At 42.4% G+C, this 16,912-nt stretch overlaps 1 protein-coding gene across 3 annotated transcripts in view; it reads left to right on the top strand.

Moving 5' to 3' along the window:
• Positions 1–1,881: 1,881 nt before the first annotated feature.
• Positions 1,882–16,912, top strand: part of NUP107 (nucleoporin 107) — a 40,099-nt gene continuing 25,068 nt past the window's right edge. Inside the window, exons 1-7 of one of the 3 annotated variants that reach the window (XM_044280452.1) lie at positions 1,882–1,989; positions 3,517–3,605; positions 4,953–5,033; positions 10,896–11,011; positions 11,106–11,247; positions 13,209–13,312; positions 15,887–16,014. In XM_044280452.1, coding sequence (XP_044136387.1) covers positions 1,967–1,989; positions 3,517–3,605; positions 4,953–5,033; positions 10,896–11,011; positions 11,106–11,247; positions 13,209–13,312; positions 15,887–16,014 — 683 coding nt within the window. In that variant the 5' untranslated portion in view covers positions 1,882–1,966. Of the gene's footprint in view, positions 1,990–2,120; positions 2,143–3,516; positions 3,606–4,952; positions 5,034–10,895; positions 11,012–11,105; positions 11,248–13,208; positions 13,313–14,961; positions 15,030–15,886; positions 16,015–16,912 lie in introns of those variants that run through there. The other 2 variants (XM_044280453.1, XM_044280454.1) reach the window with 2 other exon arrangements.

Here is a 16,912-nt window from a genome sequence, read left to right as displayed (position 1 = left end):
GGAATTTTCTTTCAGCTCCTCACTACATCATATGCAATATTAAATGGTGTCATTAGAAAGTACAACTCGTCCCACAAAAAACAAGCCCTCATACAGCTATGTGAATGGAAAAATAAAAAACTGTATGGTCCCTAGAAGGTGGAAAGTAAAAAACTAAAACGGAAAAACGGAAAATCACAGGGTGCTGAATGGGTTAAACTACAAGTCCACTGTATAAATAAGGGCCCTGCCAATCCTCCTCTGTTTATTATTATTTTGCTCCTGTTAGTCGCTCTTTGGGCTACCAAACAAATTTTTGCTTAGCACAACTACAATGATGGTTCGTTCATACAAATAAAATCCATGGCAGATTCTATAGTGGAAGGCAACCCAAAATCTGGCATCAAAACTCTGATAATAGCTTTCTATTAAATTCAATGCAAAAAAGGTAACAATGTGCACATAGTGACTTTTTTTTTGCACCTCTAAATTGAGATCTGCATCTGAAGGGGCATGTTAGGCTACTTTCACACTCGCGTTTGGTGCGGATCCGTCATGGATCTGCACAGACGGATCCGTTCAGATAATACAACCGTCTGCATCCGTTCAGAACGGATCCGTTTGTATTATCTGTAACATAGCCAAGACAGATCCGTCATGAACACCATTAAAAGTCAATGGAAGACGGATCCGTTTTCTATTGTGCCAGATTGTGTCATAGAAAACAAATCCGTTTGCCTCCTCAAGCAGCGTTTTGGTGTCCACCTCCAAAGCGGAATAGAAACGGAATGGAATTAGGGAAAAACTGATCCGTTTTGGACCGCTTGTGAGAGCCCTGAACGGATCTCACCAACGGAAAGCCAAAGAGCCAGTGTGAAAGTAGACTTACTTCATAGAAACGGATTGTTAGTGGATTTTGCATTGAAGTCATGGGGGAAGCCGAAAAAAAAAACACTAGCGGTTTTAGAAGTTGTTTTATTAGCGTTTCCGCCTCCAAAAATGCTTCTGAATGATATCCCAACCAAGGGCTGGATAAGAAAAACACTATTCTAAATTCCAAATGCCGCCAAAAACGACCTGTTTTCAGCTACTGATTTTCCTGCTGCGGATTTTACCGTGTGAACTTAGCCTGACAATACGGTCTTATCTGTCTATATCGGAAACTGACGCAGTGTGAATTTACCCTATACAATTTTACGTCACGTGATATACTCCTGTCCTCTACACAATCACCTCACCATGCAGATTTTTTTGCATAACTATAGCGTGAGGGAACCACAGATGTTTTTGCATAACTATAGAGCAGTGGTGCGCAACCTGCAGCTCTCCAGCTGTTGTGAAACTACAACTCCCAGCATGCATACTTGCTCTGCTCTTCTCAGAACTCTCAAATAAATAAATTGAGCATGCTGGGAATTGTAGTTTTACAACAGCTGGAGTGTGGCAGGCTGCCCACCCCTGCTATAGTGTGAGGGAACCACAGATTTTTTTGCATAACCATAGTGCAGGGATGGCCAACGTGAGGGTCTCCAGCTGTTGCAACTCCCAGCATGCCCAGACTGCCTATAGCTATCAGCCTACAGCAGGGCATGGTGGGAGTTGTAGTTTTACAACAGCTGGAGAGCCGCAGGTTGGTCATGCCTGCTATAGTGTGTGAGGGAACCATGAGTGCATTTAATCATTTCCACTATGCTGATGGCGGTATGTGTGTTGGAGTTATGATAGAAAACCCTAAGTAGTATTTTAATAACCATATACTTTAATTCAGCAAGCACATAATATAGAAAAGCTAGGACATGACCATTATGGCTGACAGGCGCAGGAGCCCGAGGCTTCACATTCCTGGCACGTTCCCTTCACAAAAATGGCTGCCGGACATGTCTAACCCGGAAGTCGGCGCTTTTGGTGTGACGTCTTCCGGAGCCTGCTCCTCTCACTGGCTCTCAGAGAGGGGAATGTCAGCTGCTGCTGGGCGGGAAGTCTGTGGATGACTGGAGACATCATGGACAGGTGAGCCGGGTAGCGGGCGGCTTTTCCAAGGTGTCGTTCACACGGCAGACCTCGGAGGGGCTCATGTATGGAGAGCTGGCGGACTGCTGGGTCGCACGTGGGGCCCAGTGCAGCTGCCATAATACTGTGCAGTGGAGAACTGTCGTAGTGGCAGTAAGTGTCCAGTGACCTGTGCTGGCACCTCAGGACCCACGGGATGCATTAGTTTCCACTCTTCTGGCTATAGCCATTCTCTTACATTCACTCGGTGTACAAATGCAGTGAAAAGTGATTATTTCTAGCAGGAAAACTGTCGTAGTTGCCCATAGCAACCAATCAGAGCTCACCTTTCAATTCTTTCAGAACACTTTAAGAAATAAAAGCTAAACTCTGGTTGCTATGAGCAACTAAGACAGTTGTGCAGATTTTCTTTCAAATCTGTGTAGGATTTTTCAGTCTGAACATAGCCTTTCCTTTGTGCTGATTGGGGGCTTCCTGGAGTTTAGACCCCCACTGATCATACATTGAAGGATTTTTCATCCACGTGTCTGCTGTGGAAAATCTGCAGCGTATTCGCAACACTTGTTCATACACAAAATCTTCCACTACTTCAGCACTTCAGCTCCTGTGGCCCCATCACTGGTGTGTGCCATACGCATTAAAGTGACTTAAGGACTTTGGTCTGTCGTTTTCATATCAGCGCCATCACATGACGCAAACAAATGTCGCTTGACGGACCCCATTGACTTATAAAGGAGTTTGTCCGGTTTCCACAGGGAGTCCTGCCATTTTCCAGATACAAGTAGTACAGCGTGCGGAGCTATTTGTCCCATATTTTTGACAGAATCTGTGACGGAGGCCCTGGAGCTGCAGAGACAGATGTGAACACAGTCTTAAAGGCTATGTACACCTTTATGGGCCGTTTTTCTTTGTTTTTTTTTTTTAATGATTGATTACATTTCACTCGTTTTGGTCTTTATTAAAAAAAAAATCTGCCGTTTTGACACAGGTTTTGTGTGAATCATACTTTCACTTTGTGTTGGTAAATCTAATAAACCTTACCTCTAAATTACTAAGAGGTCATAAACATGGTATTTAAGCCACAGTGTTATCAGTAAGATAAGGACTAAGCTATAATGAGGGTTTAGGAGGACAGAAATCAGAGATAAGGAGCCGTCAGCTGAGATGCCTGACAGGAAACAGTAAAAATACAGAGCATGCTACTAGAGAATCTCAAAGCTGTACAGAGAAAAGGGCTCAGCATTTTTAATAAAGACCAATTGAAAAAAAAATTTTTTGCTAAAAATGAGTACTGTAATATATGCAATAATAAAAAATGCCTTTTACACAGCCATTAATGTGGCAGTATTTCTTTGTGATGCCCCTTGTTGGTGTGTGTATTTTTTTTTCGAGTTCCAGGTAATCAGAGTTAATGTAAATGTTGTTCAACCCTCCATGCTCTTGTTAGATTTTTATAGTTTTGATTGACCATTATACTGAAATGACTGCTGTGTTAGATAACTGCCTCTTTATATTTTTCTTTTACAGAAGGACACATATGGATAGTTCCCCAGTTATTCGGGATGCTGAAATCTCCAGAACAGCCAGGCGCCAAAGTTCTCATCAAAGATTATCCTGTATCCTGTAAATGTGTGTTTCTATGGGAAAGTTTTCTTTTAGGCTAGTATCATAATCTCCTGTCCTTGGCGAGTGGTGAGGAGCTTAAAGGGGTTGTCCAGGTTCAGATCTGAACCCGGACATATCGCCATTTTCACCCAGGCAGCCCCTCTGATATGAGCATTGGAGCATTTCATGCTCTGATGCTCTCCATTGTCCTACGCTGTATCGTGCAGGGCAAGGACTGTTTAATATTTTTACACTGCTAGGCGGTGGCTTCCGCCTAGCAGTGTTGCCGGAGACATCCTCGTTTTACAGGCTACGGAAGTGCTAAAGCTCACCCATCAGAGCCAGTGACATCACCGGGCTCACTGCTAGGTGGAAGCCTCCGCCCAGCTTTACCTATGGAGAGCCTGGTACGTCACCGGATCTCCAAAAAAAAAAAAAGCCTTTGTCCTGCATAATACAGTGCAGGGCAAAGGAGAGCATCGAAGCATGAGATGCTCCGATGCTCATATCAAGGGAGGGGGTTCAGCTCTGAACCAGGATAACCCCTTTAAAGAATTAAAAATTATGGCGCAACTATGGCATGTGTCATCATTTGTGACTTTTTGTGCCACAATAGTAGCGTAAAAATTTTAGTAAATGTCCCCCATTGTGTTTTCAATACTGTGTGCAGGTACCCTAATGGAAATTCCAGCACAGCCGTGAGCGAAGCCTCATCTATTCCTCTGTGTCCATGCAGTCATTAGGGTTATGACTACAGAACAGGGGTGCACAACTCCTCCTGGTGCAAGAGCCGCATTGTCATATTGACCCACATCCAAGGCTCACAGTAAAACTTTAATGACATTTATGACATAAGTGTTTGACAGATGTGAGTCTTGGAAGTAAAATTGTCCCCTTTTAGAAGGATGGAGGTCCTTTTCTTCTCCAATCTGAGGAGGGGACTGTGTATGGTTCTCTCCATGGTATAATATGGGTGTTGTGGTAACAGCCTGGAATTTCACACCATAAACTACAATGCTGAGAGCCATATGCATAGTTGGCCACCTCTCTATTTCATATGTTTCTAGGGTGTCAAACAGGGGTCAAGGGACCCTGTTCTCTTAATATGGGGGACCCAGCGATGTGTACACAGTGTGCCATTAGCACTTAACCATATCTTCTCCTGAGCTGTCTGCTACTTCTCATCTCTCCAATTACATGTGAGCACCCACACATAGACACACAATTCTACATCTAGATGGGGGGGGGGGGGCTGCACAGAATAGCATGGCGGGCCACATGTCGTGCACCCCTGTTATAGAATAAAGCCACATCTACTGAGTGCTGTGCCAGTCTTTTTCCTTGATGACTTGCCATAGCTAATGACAGCTGGAGTGGATCTAATCCAGGAAGAACCCCCATGGCTTCAAAGACTCCGGCATCTCTTCTCCGACAGAGCAGTAAGTAGTGCAAGAAGACCCTTCAGTGTGGTTAAAGTGTAACAGCCCTTGTATTTTTATTTGTGTAATGCATAGGAGTGTCTTATTTTGACCCTTAGAAACGCTCCTCTGTCTTCTGTTTACATAACTGTGAAGACTTGCTAACACTGACTGTCATGTAAACAGAAGACAGAGGAGCGTTGCTAAGGCTACTTTCACACAAGCGTTTTTTGCGACTCCGTCATGGATCTGCAAAAACGTTACAATAATACAACTTCATGCATCTGTCATGAACGGATCTGGTTGTATTATGTACGTCATGAACACTATTGAAAGTCAATGGGGGAAGGATCCGTTTTCTATTGTGTCACATGGCAGCGTTTTGGTGTCCGCCTCTAGAGCGGAATGGAGACTGATCGGAGGCAAACTGATACATTCTGAGCGGATCCTTTTCCATTCAGAATGCATTAGGGCAAAACTGATCCGTTTTGGACCGCTTGTGAGAGCCCTGAACGGATCTCACAAACGAAAAGCCAAAACGGGAGTGTGAAAGTAGCCTAAGGCTCAAATTGGGCCACTTTAGAGCCATTTTTCTAATAGAAATGTTTTGATTTCAGTAATTAAAGTATACTACAAAAATGGTCAGTATCACTGCCCCTACACATTACACAAATAAAAATATAATGGCAGTTGCACTTTAAGCTCCATATTTAGTGTAGCCTGGAGATGTGTGGTATTGATGTGTTGCCAGACTTGAGGAGAACACTAGGGATGAGCAAATCGACTTCGGATGAAACATCCAAAGTCAAGTCGCATAAAACTTTGTTCCAATACTGTACGGAGCAGGATCTCCGTACAGTATTAGAATGTATTGGCTCCGATGAGCCGAAGTTATTGCTTTGTTAATTCTCGCGAAGTCGATTCGCTCATCCCTAGAGAATACAAAGTTTGACCACGTTGTTGTGGGTTTTTTTTTTGTTTCGTTTTTTTCCTTTTTTGGGTTTTTTTTCTTCTGAGAAAAAATATTTCTTACCGGTCTTTAGTATAAAAGTATAAAAAGTCTTGCTCTACCTGAAATGTAATAAATGAATTTGGTAACTGTAAAGGATGTCTCAGCTGAGAAACGTCTGCTGTCTAATCTTGCTAAATCCTCCATATGTTAAAAGGGGTAGTGCACATCACTGTAATGTTTCCGTTCTTTGAACCATCAGAAGAACAAAAAAAAAAACATTATCCTGTAAAGAAAACTGATCCTGTGCTTCAGTTATGCATATTTGGCATCCGTTTAAAATGCATGATTTGCATATGTAGGGTATTTTAACTGGTGTTTTTTAATACTGTTATATGCCTTGTGTTTATTTTTATTGTAGAGTATGTACCCTCCTTTAGGCCCCTTTCACACAGGCGAGTTTTCCGCGCGGGTGCAATGTGTGAGTTGAGCGGACGCATTCATTTCTGTGGGGCTGTGCACATGAGCGGTGATTTTTCACGCATCACTTGTGCTTTGCGTGAAAATCACAGCATGCTCTATTTTGTGCGTTTTTCATGCAACGTAGGCCCCATAGAAGTGAATGGGGCTGCGTGAAAATCGCAAGCAAGTGCAGATGCGGTGCGATTTTCACGCACGGTTGCTAGGAGACTATCGGGATTGGGACCCGATCTTTATTATTTTCCCTTATAACATGGTTATAAGGGAAAATAATAGCATTCTGAATACAAAATGCATGGTACAATAGGGCTGGAGGGGTTAAAAAAAAATATTTAACTCACCTTAAAGGATAACTGTCACACTTGGACCCTAATTTCAATTTTCATATATGTAGTTACTAATAACATGATATTCCAGAATCGGTTACTATTAGACCGACTTACCCCATATTTAATAAGATTCAGCCCTTAGCAACCAGTCTGCATAAAACTGCAATCTCACTATTCAGTTAAGATGGCCGCCACTGCCCTCACCCTGAGGCTAATCCCGCCTGCCCTCACTAGCCAGTAACAATAGCCCCCCAAAAGTGTCAGTAACCAGAGCCCTCCCCCCTAAAGGGTTAATCTCCTGCAGCACAAAGGGGTCCTCTTACCACATGTTGCTTTCATTTATACACTGAGCAGATAGCAGATCTCCCTTCCCTGGTCTGCGCTGATTCAGCCCTGCATTGTCCCAGTCTGCTGAGTGAGGGAGCGTCTGCCAAGCGCAGGGACAGGGAGAAGTGCACACAGCCCAGGCACTGTTATCAGCTGCTGGGGAGGACCTGGCTTTAATCATTTACTTACAGTCCCTGGCTGTCAGTAATCTGACCTTGCACGCTGCGTGCTTCTGCATCCTCCGTCCTTCAACACATAGACGGACCATGCCTAGCAACCTGATTTTAAGCACAGGTAAAAGTAGGCAGTACAGGGAACAAAAATGTGGAATTAAGGGGTAATTGAATATACAGTGAAAAGTTGAACTAGGGCCACCAAGGAGATATTAATCACCACAATCCAATACTCCCCAAAAATACTAGCCCCGCCCCCCCTTCTTCTGTGAGGAAAAGGACCTTTGACGTCAATGCGCTCATCTCATGGTCCGTCACATGATCCATCACCATGGTAAACGATCATGTGATGGACCATGTGATGAGCCCAGTGACGTCATCAAAGGTCTTATTCCTCAAAGAAGAAGACAGAAGAGATGCCGGCTGCGCGAACAAGTGGATTAAGGTGAGTTTAATTATTTTTTATCTTTTTTTAACCCCTCCAGCTCTATTGTACTATGCATTCTGTATTCAGAATTCTATTATTTTCCCTTATAACCATGTTATAAGGGTAAATAATACAATCCTACATAACACCTAACCCAAACCTGAACTTCTGTGAAGAATTTCGGGTCTGGGTACCACATTAAGTTTTTTTTTTATCATGCGCGTGCAAAACGCATTGCACCCGCGCGATAAAAACTGAACAACAGAACGCAATCGCAGTCAAAACTGACTGCAATTGCATACCTACTCGCGTGGGTTTGCCGCAACGCATCCGGACCTTATCAGGACACGCTCGTGTGACAGATGCCTTAGGGTGCATTCACACGACCGGATGTATTTTGCAGTCTGCAAAATGCGGATCTGCAAAAAATATGAATGGCGTCCATGTTGCATGCTTTTTTTTTTGTTTGTTTTTTGCGGATCCATTATAAAAATGAATATTCTTTTCCACAAAACAGACAAGAATAGGACATGTTTTATTTTTTTCCGTGGGGATGCGGAACAGGCACACAGTGTTCTGTCTGCATTTTTAGCAAACCCGTTCAAATGAATGGGTCCACAATAAATGCGGATTTGATGTGGAGCAAAAATACGGTTGTGTGAATGGGGCCTAAATGTCACTTTACATTGGTACAAAAATGCCATAAAAAAACATCATGTTGCATTTTTTTTAACGCCTTATTTCACCTTAAGGACCAGGCTACTTTTTGCAAATCTGACCAGTGTCACTTTAAGTGGTGATAACTTTATAACGCTTTGACTTATCCAGGGCCATTCTGAGATAGTTTTTTTTTTTTTCCGTCACATATTGTACTTCATGACAATGGTAAAATGTATAAATATAAATAAATAAAAAAAATACCAAATTTGCCAAAAATGTTGAAAAATTTGCAAATTTACAAGTTTCAATTTCTCTACTTCTATAATACATAGTAATACCTACAAAAATAGTTATTACTTTACATTCCCCATATGTCTACTTCATGTTAGGATCATTTTGGGAATTACATTTTATTTTTGGGGGACGTTACAAGGCTTAGAAGTTTAGGAGTAAACCTTGAAATTTCTCAGAAATTTTCAAAAAACAACTTTTTAAGGACCAGTTCAGGTCTGAAGTCACTTTGTGACGCTTACATATTAGAAACCACCCAAAAATGACCCCTTTCTAGAAACTACACCCCTCAAAGTATTCAAAACTGATTTTACAAACGTTGTTAACCCTTTAGGTGTTCCACAAGAATTAATGGAAAATAGAGATACAATTTCAAAATTTCACTATTTTGCCAGATTTTCAATTTTAATAAAAAAAAAAAAATTCCAGTAACAAAGCAAGGGTTAACAGCCAAATAAAACTCAATCTTTATGGCCCTGATTCTGTAGTTTACAGAAACGCCCCATATGTGGTCGTAAACTGCTGTACGGGCACACAGCAGGGCACACAGCAGGGCACACAGCAGGGCACAGAAGGAAAGGAATGCCATACGGTTTTTGGAAGGCAGATTTTGCTGGACTAGTTTATTTTTTTTTAAACCATGTCCCATTTGAAGCCCCCCTGATGCACCCCTAGAATAGAAACTCCAAAAAAGTGACCCCATTTTAGAAGTTTTGTTGGTACTAGTTTAGGGTACATATGATTTTTTTTTACGGTGTTCATCTGAGGGGTTAGGTCTTGTGATATGTTTAGCCAATTGATACGCACGCGGCGATACCTTTTTTTTTTTTTTTTTTTTTTTTTTTTTTTTTTACTTTTTGGGGGGAAAATGACGTTTTTGTTTATTTTTACTAGAAACTTTATTTTTTCAACTTTCTTTTTTTTTGGGGGACTTCAACTTTTGGGGGTCTAATCCTTTACAATGCATTCTAATACTTCTGTATTGGAATGCATTGGCTGTATGAATAATACTGGGTGTATTACTAATACAGCTTCCGGCCTGTGAGATCCAGGGGGCTGGATCTCACAGGCTCGTCACCGGAAGGCAGCGTGATGCCTTCCTTAGACATCGCACTGCCTTCCATGCCATCAGGTCTCCCCTACAGCCTCATGGGGACCCGATGACGCCGCCGCCCGCAACATAAAAAGCCGCAAACTGCAGGTCTGAATTGACCTGCGGTTTGCGGCGATCGCGCGCATTTAGCCGAGGTGCCTGCACACTGCCGTTGCCCGATCATAAACAGCGGGTCCGCAATATGCAGGCACCGGCCGTGTGCTTCCCCCTCCCCCAATCACAGATGCGGACCCATTCACTTAAATGGGTCGGCAATCCAGAGCTGCGGTGCGGAACTGGGGCACGGAAGCACTACGGAGTGCTCACGGACCCATTCAAGTTGAATGGTTCTCGATCCGTCCCGGCCATCGCCCGGATGTTGCCCGTGCATTGGGGACCCCAAATTGCCGTGTGCATGAGGCCTTACAATGTGTTTTTCACTGAAGCCCCATTCACTTCTATGGGGCCAGAGCTGCATGAAAAACGCCAAATATATAACATGCTCCGATTACGCAACGCAGAACTGATGCGTGAAAAAAAACTCTACATAGACCCATCATGCAACCCACCTGCGTGGAAAACTTGCTTGTGTGAAAGGGGCCTAACAAATCTAAAACTGTAAAAATGCAGACCAAAGCTCTATTTTTGACACCAGACTTAAAAAGTTAGGGCATTTCCCTAGGTTTCAACATCATTTTATGAATAGTTGGGGTCCTCAGAATGAAGGGTCTGCAGTGCTAGTATAACACGGTGCCCCTTCACTGTTATTTCACTGCACAGCAGACGGCCTGTGTGCTGCTGTTCTCTTGCACAGCGGGGTGGCTGGGAGCAGTTCTGTGTAGGGGAAGACCACATAGGGTCAGTGCTGAGACATTGCTATGTTCCCTTAATCTTCAGGATGTGTGGCTATCCCAAAGGTCAGAAGTGGTGGATGATAACTCCTTTACTATCACAGGGATTGAGTATTTGAATTTCCAGCCAAATTACATTCAGCTCTTGTGCATGTCTTTGCTGCTCTTTCATGTAAACTTCAGCCCTCCTCCTTCCTAAATGAAACATATTAATCAATGAGGCTTCTTCTTTACTTGCATTCATGAAACATCTCTTCAACATGTTCTGCCTTATGTAGAATATTAATGATTTTGTTCTTGCAGTGACTCCACAGCCTTGGACTACAGCAAGGCCGCCCGATGTGTCTGCAATTATGGGTTCAGCCGGCAGATCACCTCGTTTAGTCCAGACTCCTGGCCGCTTGCTAGATGTTTCTTTGGTAGGTTGAACTTCTTCTTTTTCCTGTTTGATATAATGTTACGATATCAAGCTGCGCCTTATATGTCGCCTATTGAACACTATTTTTATTGTAGCTGCCGAATCTGGATGACAGTGCATACACAGGCTCGTTTTCTCCCCAGCGAACTGGTGCTTTTACATTTGACAGTCCCAGCTTTATTGAGGACATCACACTTAGTGCGGTCATGATGAGAGAAGAAGATCCCGGAGAAGCTGGTAAGATGCAATACTATCTTTAGGTCACTTTTACACAGATTTGGTAACTATTTTGCATTTTTCTTGTCATTGGGGGACACAGTTCACCGGCCAGCTGACAATAGAAATAAAGAGAGAAGTTGGCTCTGCATAGATGGGCTGTACCCTCTCCAGACACTGTCCTAACCAGTTTTAGTCTAGTATCTGTAGGAGGCAGACACAACCTTTTTTTTTTTTTCTCCCCACACTCTGCAGGGGTTCTTTATCGTGGGCCGCCACTTTAGTAGCACCCTCTGCGGGCACATACCTGGGTACCTTGCTGGTCACCCAGTGCCTGTGCAGTGGAATGCCAGTAATCCCACTGTGGTGTGAGTTTACCAAATGGTTGACCCTGCTGAGCCTAAATACACCAGATGGTATGTTTCCCTCTTCTCCTCTCTGACACTCCTGGTTAGGGTCTCCTTGGCCTCCATCACCCTCAATTTGGGACCTCTTCCCTGGCTACCTCTCACTTCCTTGGCCTTGGCCTTCTTTCTACCTCTACCTCTCTTTTCCTTGGCCTTCTTTCTACTTTAGTACCTGGCTTCTGCCAGGACTAGGCCATGCTAGGTACTGCCTTTTCTCGGGCAGCCAAAGCTTCTGTTTGTGCCAGTTTTTCTAGTTCTTGCAGGTTTTCCCCCCCTAGTTCTCCAGTAGGCAGGGTTTGGGTAACCCTTATGTACATTTCCACCCTTCGATACATCACCCTCTTGTGCCTCTTCCCTAGTTTCACAGCTGTGTTTTTACATTTTTCTAGATGGATCTTCCCTTTCTATGTCATATTTCTATCCTGCTGTAGGATGGGAACTCTCATGCACAGGTCCTTCATCTCTCTTTTGTCACTAAGGGCAATTTAATTGTCCTTTCACTTTTGCTCTAGCAGGATTTGAAGCTGGGGCTTTTTTCCTTGGTTCCCTCCTTGCATGTAGATTTCTCCAAGTGCTTCTCCTCAGGATCTCCTTGAGGTCTCCCTCAATTCTTTAGACTCTACCTGGAACTATAATGTCCCTTTCTTAGTTTTTCCAATCTACCAGATCAAATCTATGGCCTCTGCTGATGACTGTTTGGGTTGTACGGTTCTGCTAACATCTATGCTCTAAATAGTTTGCATGGCTGTTCTCTGTCCACCCTCTAGGACTGCTTTAGGATGTCCCAATGGCAGCTGGGCATGCCCCCCTTTTGTGAAAGTAACCTCAGTTTGGTGTATGTGTTTAGATCAGTTATTAGGTTAGGTTTTTATTTTCCTCAAGAAAAATAAAAACCTCCTACTAATGATTCTGGGGGGAGGTTCGGGCAGGAGGGAAATGTGTATCATGTATGTGTATATGTGATAGATCTTCAGCTTCAAATGCTAACCACATCCTCTTCCCCACCCACTTTTTTAAAACTTGTGTGTGCTGTAAAAATACTGAATGTTGCCAAACGTTTGCACAAATAAACCCATAAGTCACAAAGACTTATTTTGTGAGTTTTCGAAGCCAGAATTCTGCAGTGCTGGACATAATAACTTTGGAAATGCACTGAATAATCCAGTATTAAGTTTGTGTGTGTGTGTGTGTGTGTGTGTGTGTGTGTATATGTATATATATATATATATATATATATATATATATATATATATATATATATAATCTCTATCTATCATATCATATATGTATTTTTATTTTTTTATTCCAATCTTTACAGTTTGCAAGAAATACAGAAATGCAATAGACACAATGGGGGAGATGTATCAAACTGGTGTAAAGTATAATTGGCTTACTTGCCCATAGCAACCAATCAGATTCCACCTTTCATTTATCACAGCTCCTCTGGAAAATGAAAGGTGGAATCTGATTGGTTGCTATGGGCAAGTAAGCCAATTATACTTTACACCAGTTTCATAAATCTCCCCCAATGTTGACCCTTAACTTTTTTTAAATATTTTTTTTTCCTGATTTCAGCAACAATGAGTCTGTATCAGGAATTCCTGAAGTCATTTCAGAAGCTTCCTTCCAGTGCAGTTTTTGACCTTGTGGGAGAGTATGAAAATTTATGCAGTGAACAGGTGAACTTTTTTTTGTTTTGTTTATTACACGTTTAGGCCTTTTTCACACGGGCGTCATGTTTTTTGCCCGGACAAGAGGCAGGTGCGTTGCGGGAAAATGTGCACTTTTTTCGCGCGAGTGCAAAACATTGTAATGCGTTTTGCATGTGCGTGATAAAAATCTGCATGTTTGGTACCCAAACCCGAACTTCTTCACAGAAGTTCGGACTTGGGATCGGGGTTGTGTAGATTGTATTATTTTCCCTTTATAACAGGAGGGGTTAAAAAAATAAAATTTAACTCTCCTTAATCCACTTGCTCGCGCAGCCCGGCATCTCTTCTGTCTGTCTTCTGTGCTGTGTGCAGGAAAAGGACCTGTGGTGACATCACTCCGGTCATCACATGATCCATCACCATGGTAAAAGATCATGTGATGGACCATGTGATGACCGGAGTGATGTCACCACAGGTCCTTTTCCTGCACAGAAGACAGACAGAAGAGATACCGGCTGCGCAAGCAAGTGGATTAAAGTGAGTTAAACTATATAATTTTTTTTAACCCCTTCAGTGCTATTCTACTATGCATTCTGTATTCAGAATGCTATTATTTTCCCTTATAACCATGTTATAATGGAAAATAATAATGATAATAATGTCTCCATCCCGATCGTCTCCTAGCAACCGTGCGTGAAAATCACACTGCATCCGCACTTGCTTGCGGATGCTTGCGATTTTCACGCAGCCCCATTCACTTCTATGGGGCCTGCGTTGCGTGGAAAACGCACAATATAAAGCATGCTGCGATTTTCACGTAACGTACAAGTGATGCATGAAAATAACCGCTCATGTGCACAGCCCCATAGAAATGAATGGGACCTGTTTACTAGCATGTTATTGTTTATGTAAAGCGTATTGTCAATGATGCCTATATAAATGGTATAATTAAAGTGGTTTTCTGGGATTTTGATACTGATGACTTATCCTCAGGATAAGTCGTCAGTTTCTGGTCAGTGGGAGTCAGACACCCAGGTCCCTCGCCTATCAGCCGTTTGAGAAGTCATTGTCGCTCCTATGAGTCCCGTGGCCTTCTCTCAGCATACAAAGCACAGCTCCGTACATTCTATAGCGGCTGTGCTTGGTATCGCGCTCGGCCCCATTGAAGTGAATGAGGCAGAGTGCGATATCAAGCACAGCCGCTATACAATGTACAGCGCAGTGCTTGTTGAGCACAGAGATGGTAGTGGTACTCGCAGGAGCACTGGTGCACAGCTGAATCGGTAGGGCTCCTGGGTGTTGGACCCCCACCGATCAGATACTAATCAAATCAGTATAAAATTCCCAGCTTGAAAAATGTGAGCAATCCCAAGTAAGGCTCCATTCACATGTCTGCATCCGTTCCGCAATTTTTCAGAACGGGTGCGGACCCGTTCTTTTTCTATGGGAACGGAATGGATGCGGACAGCACACTGTGCTGTCCGCATTTGCGGAGCGTGGCCCCGATCTTTAGCTCCGCAAAAGATAGAACATGTCCGATTCTTCATTGCATTGCATCATTTGCTTTGCTAGGTTTATTTCAGGCTGACAGCTCAGGGGGTGTGTTCTTTCTGCTGCAGTTCTCCCCCTGTAACTGGCACAGCTTCTAAAAGTAGATAGGGCTGATGGCAGTTGAAGGAAGGAACTGAATATGTGCGTTCATCTCAGCAAGGCAGACAAAGAAATAAAGAAAAGATCACAGCAGGTGGTGGTATACAGAGTAATCCTATAGAATTTTGTATATATTTTATTGTAAATGGTGGCTATACTACATTTTTTATTTAAATACAATTACAAAAGTACTCAGATCAAGGGGCTGGTTTAAGAAATGTAGATTCTTTCCTGGAAAAAACCCTTTTAAGAACCATGTGTCGTATTTAAACTTCTTGCCATGCGTATAAAAAATTTATATATTTTTAAAATAATTTTAAAGAAAATATCTTAACCCTTGCTTGTCATAAACATGTAGACACATATATTACATCTTACGTACTTACCATGCATCTGTGGTTAGGGCGAACCCATCAACTCCAATATATTGCTCTCACTGTGGTTAGCTTAGTGTAGTGACAGATCCGCTGATTTCAGCTGTTTGTCACTCCTGTCATGGCATTCAGTGGTTTTAGAGTACTGAGCTGCCAAAGGCCGCGTCGTGCTGAAAGAGAGATGAGTCTAACGAAGCATGCTTCCCCCCTACCTTTCCTATGCAGGAGAAAAATCTGTCCATCAATGTTGGGGAGGGCAGGGGCAGAGTGAGTCATCTGACACATCTTAAGGCCTTTGGTACTTCTGTATGCCATCACAAAAGTGACAGACTGCTGAAAACAGTGGGTCTGTCACTACACTATGCTGAGATGGTCTCCTACAGATCTAATTCTCTACAGTATCAGGATAAACTCATTTCAGTAATTCAATGCTTCTCAAACTGTTGTGGATTCACTGGTGAGGTGTCCTTCCCCTTCCCTCCTTCTCTTTGGGATATTTGAATACTTAATTTTTTTTTTTAACACAAACTGCCATATTTTATTCCAATTAAAAACATTTTTTTCTTCTCACATTTAGGTTAGTTTACTGAAAAAGATTGTCAACCGTGTCACTCCAGGGCAGCAAAAGTTTTCGAAAACTGCCAGTGTCTTATGGTTACTTCGACAAGAAATGGTGACTTGGAGGTTAATTGCATCTCTATACAGGTTTGTCTCTTGCTAAGATTTGCAGGTATTCCATGTGTTTTTTTTGCTGATTTAAAGGATTTAAAACTAATTTTCCCCTGCAGCATCATTTTATAGCATGGCAGAAATAAGAGATTGATTAGCAGAAGGAAGGCAACATTCACATGAATGAAAAATGGGCATGTGTCATATTATGATTATTTTTTTTTTTATTGGCCACCACACCTCAATTTTTAAGAACAGTTCTAGTCTGTGGGGTTTTTCACACTGCCGTTTGACAGCCAGTGAATAACAGACGTAAAAAATAGAACATGTTCTGTTTTGTCCGTTTTCATGGACTGACAGCTCCCATACAATTTAAGGGGACAATTTTTAATGTCTGTTTCTTAGAAAGGCATCAGTGGAAAGAAAAAAAAAGTCCATTAAAAATGGATAGCTTTTATGGTCTTAAGATTGTTGGTTTATGGATTTCACACTTTACATTGTATATCTGCAGCATAAAGGGACTTGCTGCAGATTTAAAACACACATTGCAGGTCAAAATATGCTGCAGATTTCTTTGCTGTGCGTGGATGAGATTTCTTAAAATGTCATTCACTTTGCTGATATTGTAAATGCGCAGTGTATCCTTTGCTTGTAAACTTACAGTAAGAGTCTAAGCTCCATACTCTGCATAGCTGAAAGTACAGGGATTCCGAGACATCTCGCACATACAGTCTTATTGAACGTCTTATTTCCATTCCTTTCCAATAATGTGGTGAGTTGTAGAGTTTAGTTTATTCCAATATATTGTCCTCTATTCATAGCAGCATTAGTGAGGTCAGGCACTAATATTGGGGGATAAAACCTGACCGCTGCCTGTCACTATCCAGTTTCCACCCAGAGGTGTTTTATGTGGTTAAGATCAGGACTTTGTATT

This window comes from Bufo gargarizans, chromosome 2, assembly GCF_014858855.1.
Source record: "Bufo gargarizans isolate SCDJY-AF-19 chromosome 2, ASM1485885v1, whole genome shotgun sequence".
Taxonomy (NCBI): domain Eukaryota; kingdom Metazoa; phylum Chordata; class Amphibia; order Anura; family Bufonidae; genus Bufo; species Bufo gargarizans.
This window is presented reverse-complemented; position numbering and strand designations above follow the sequence as displayed.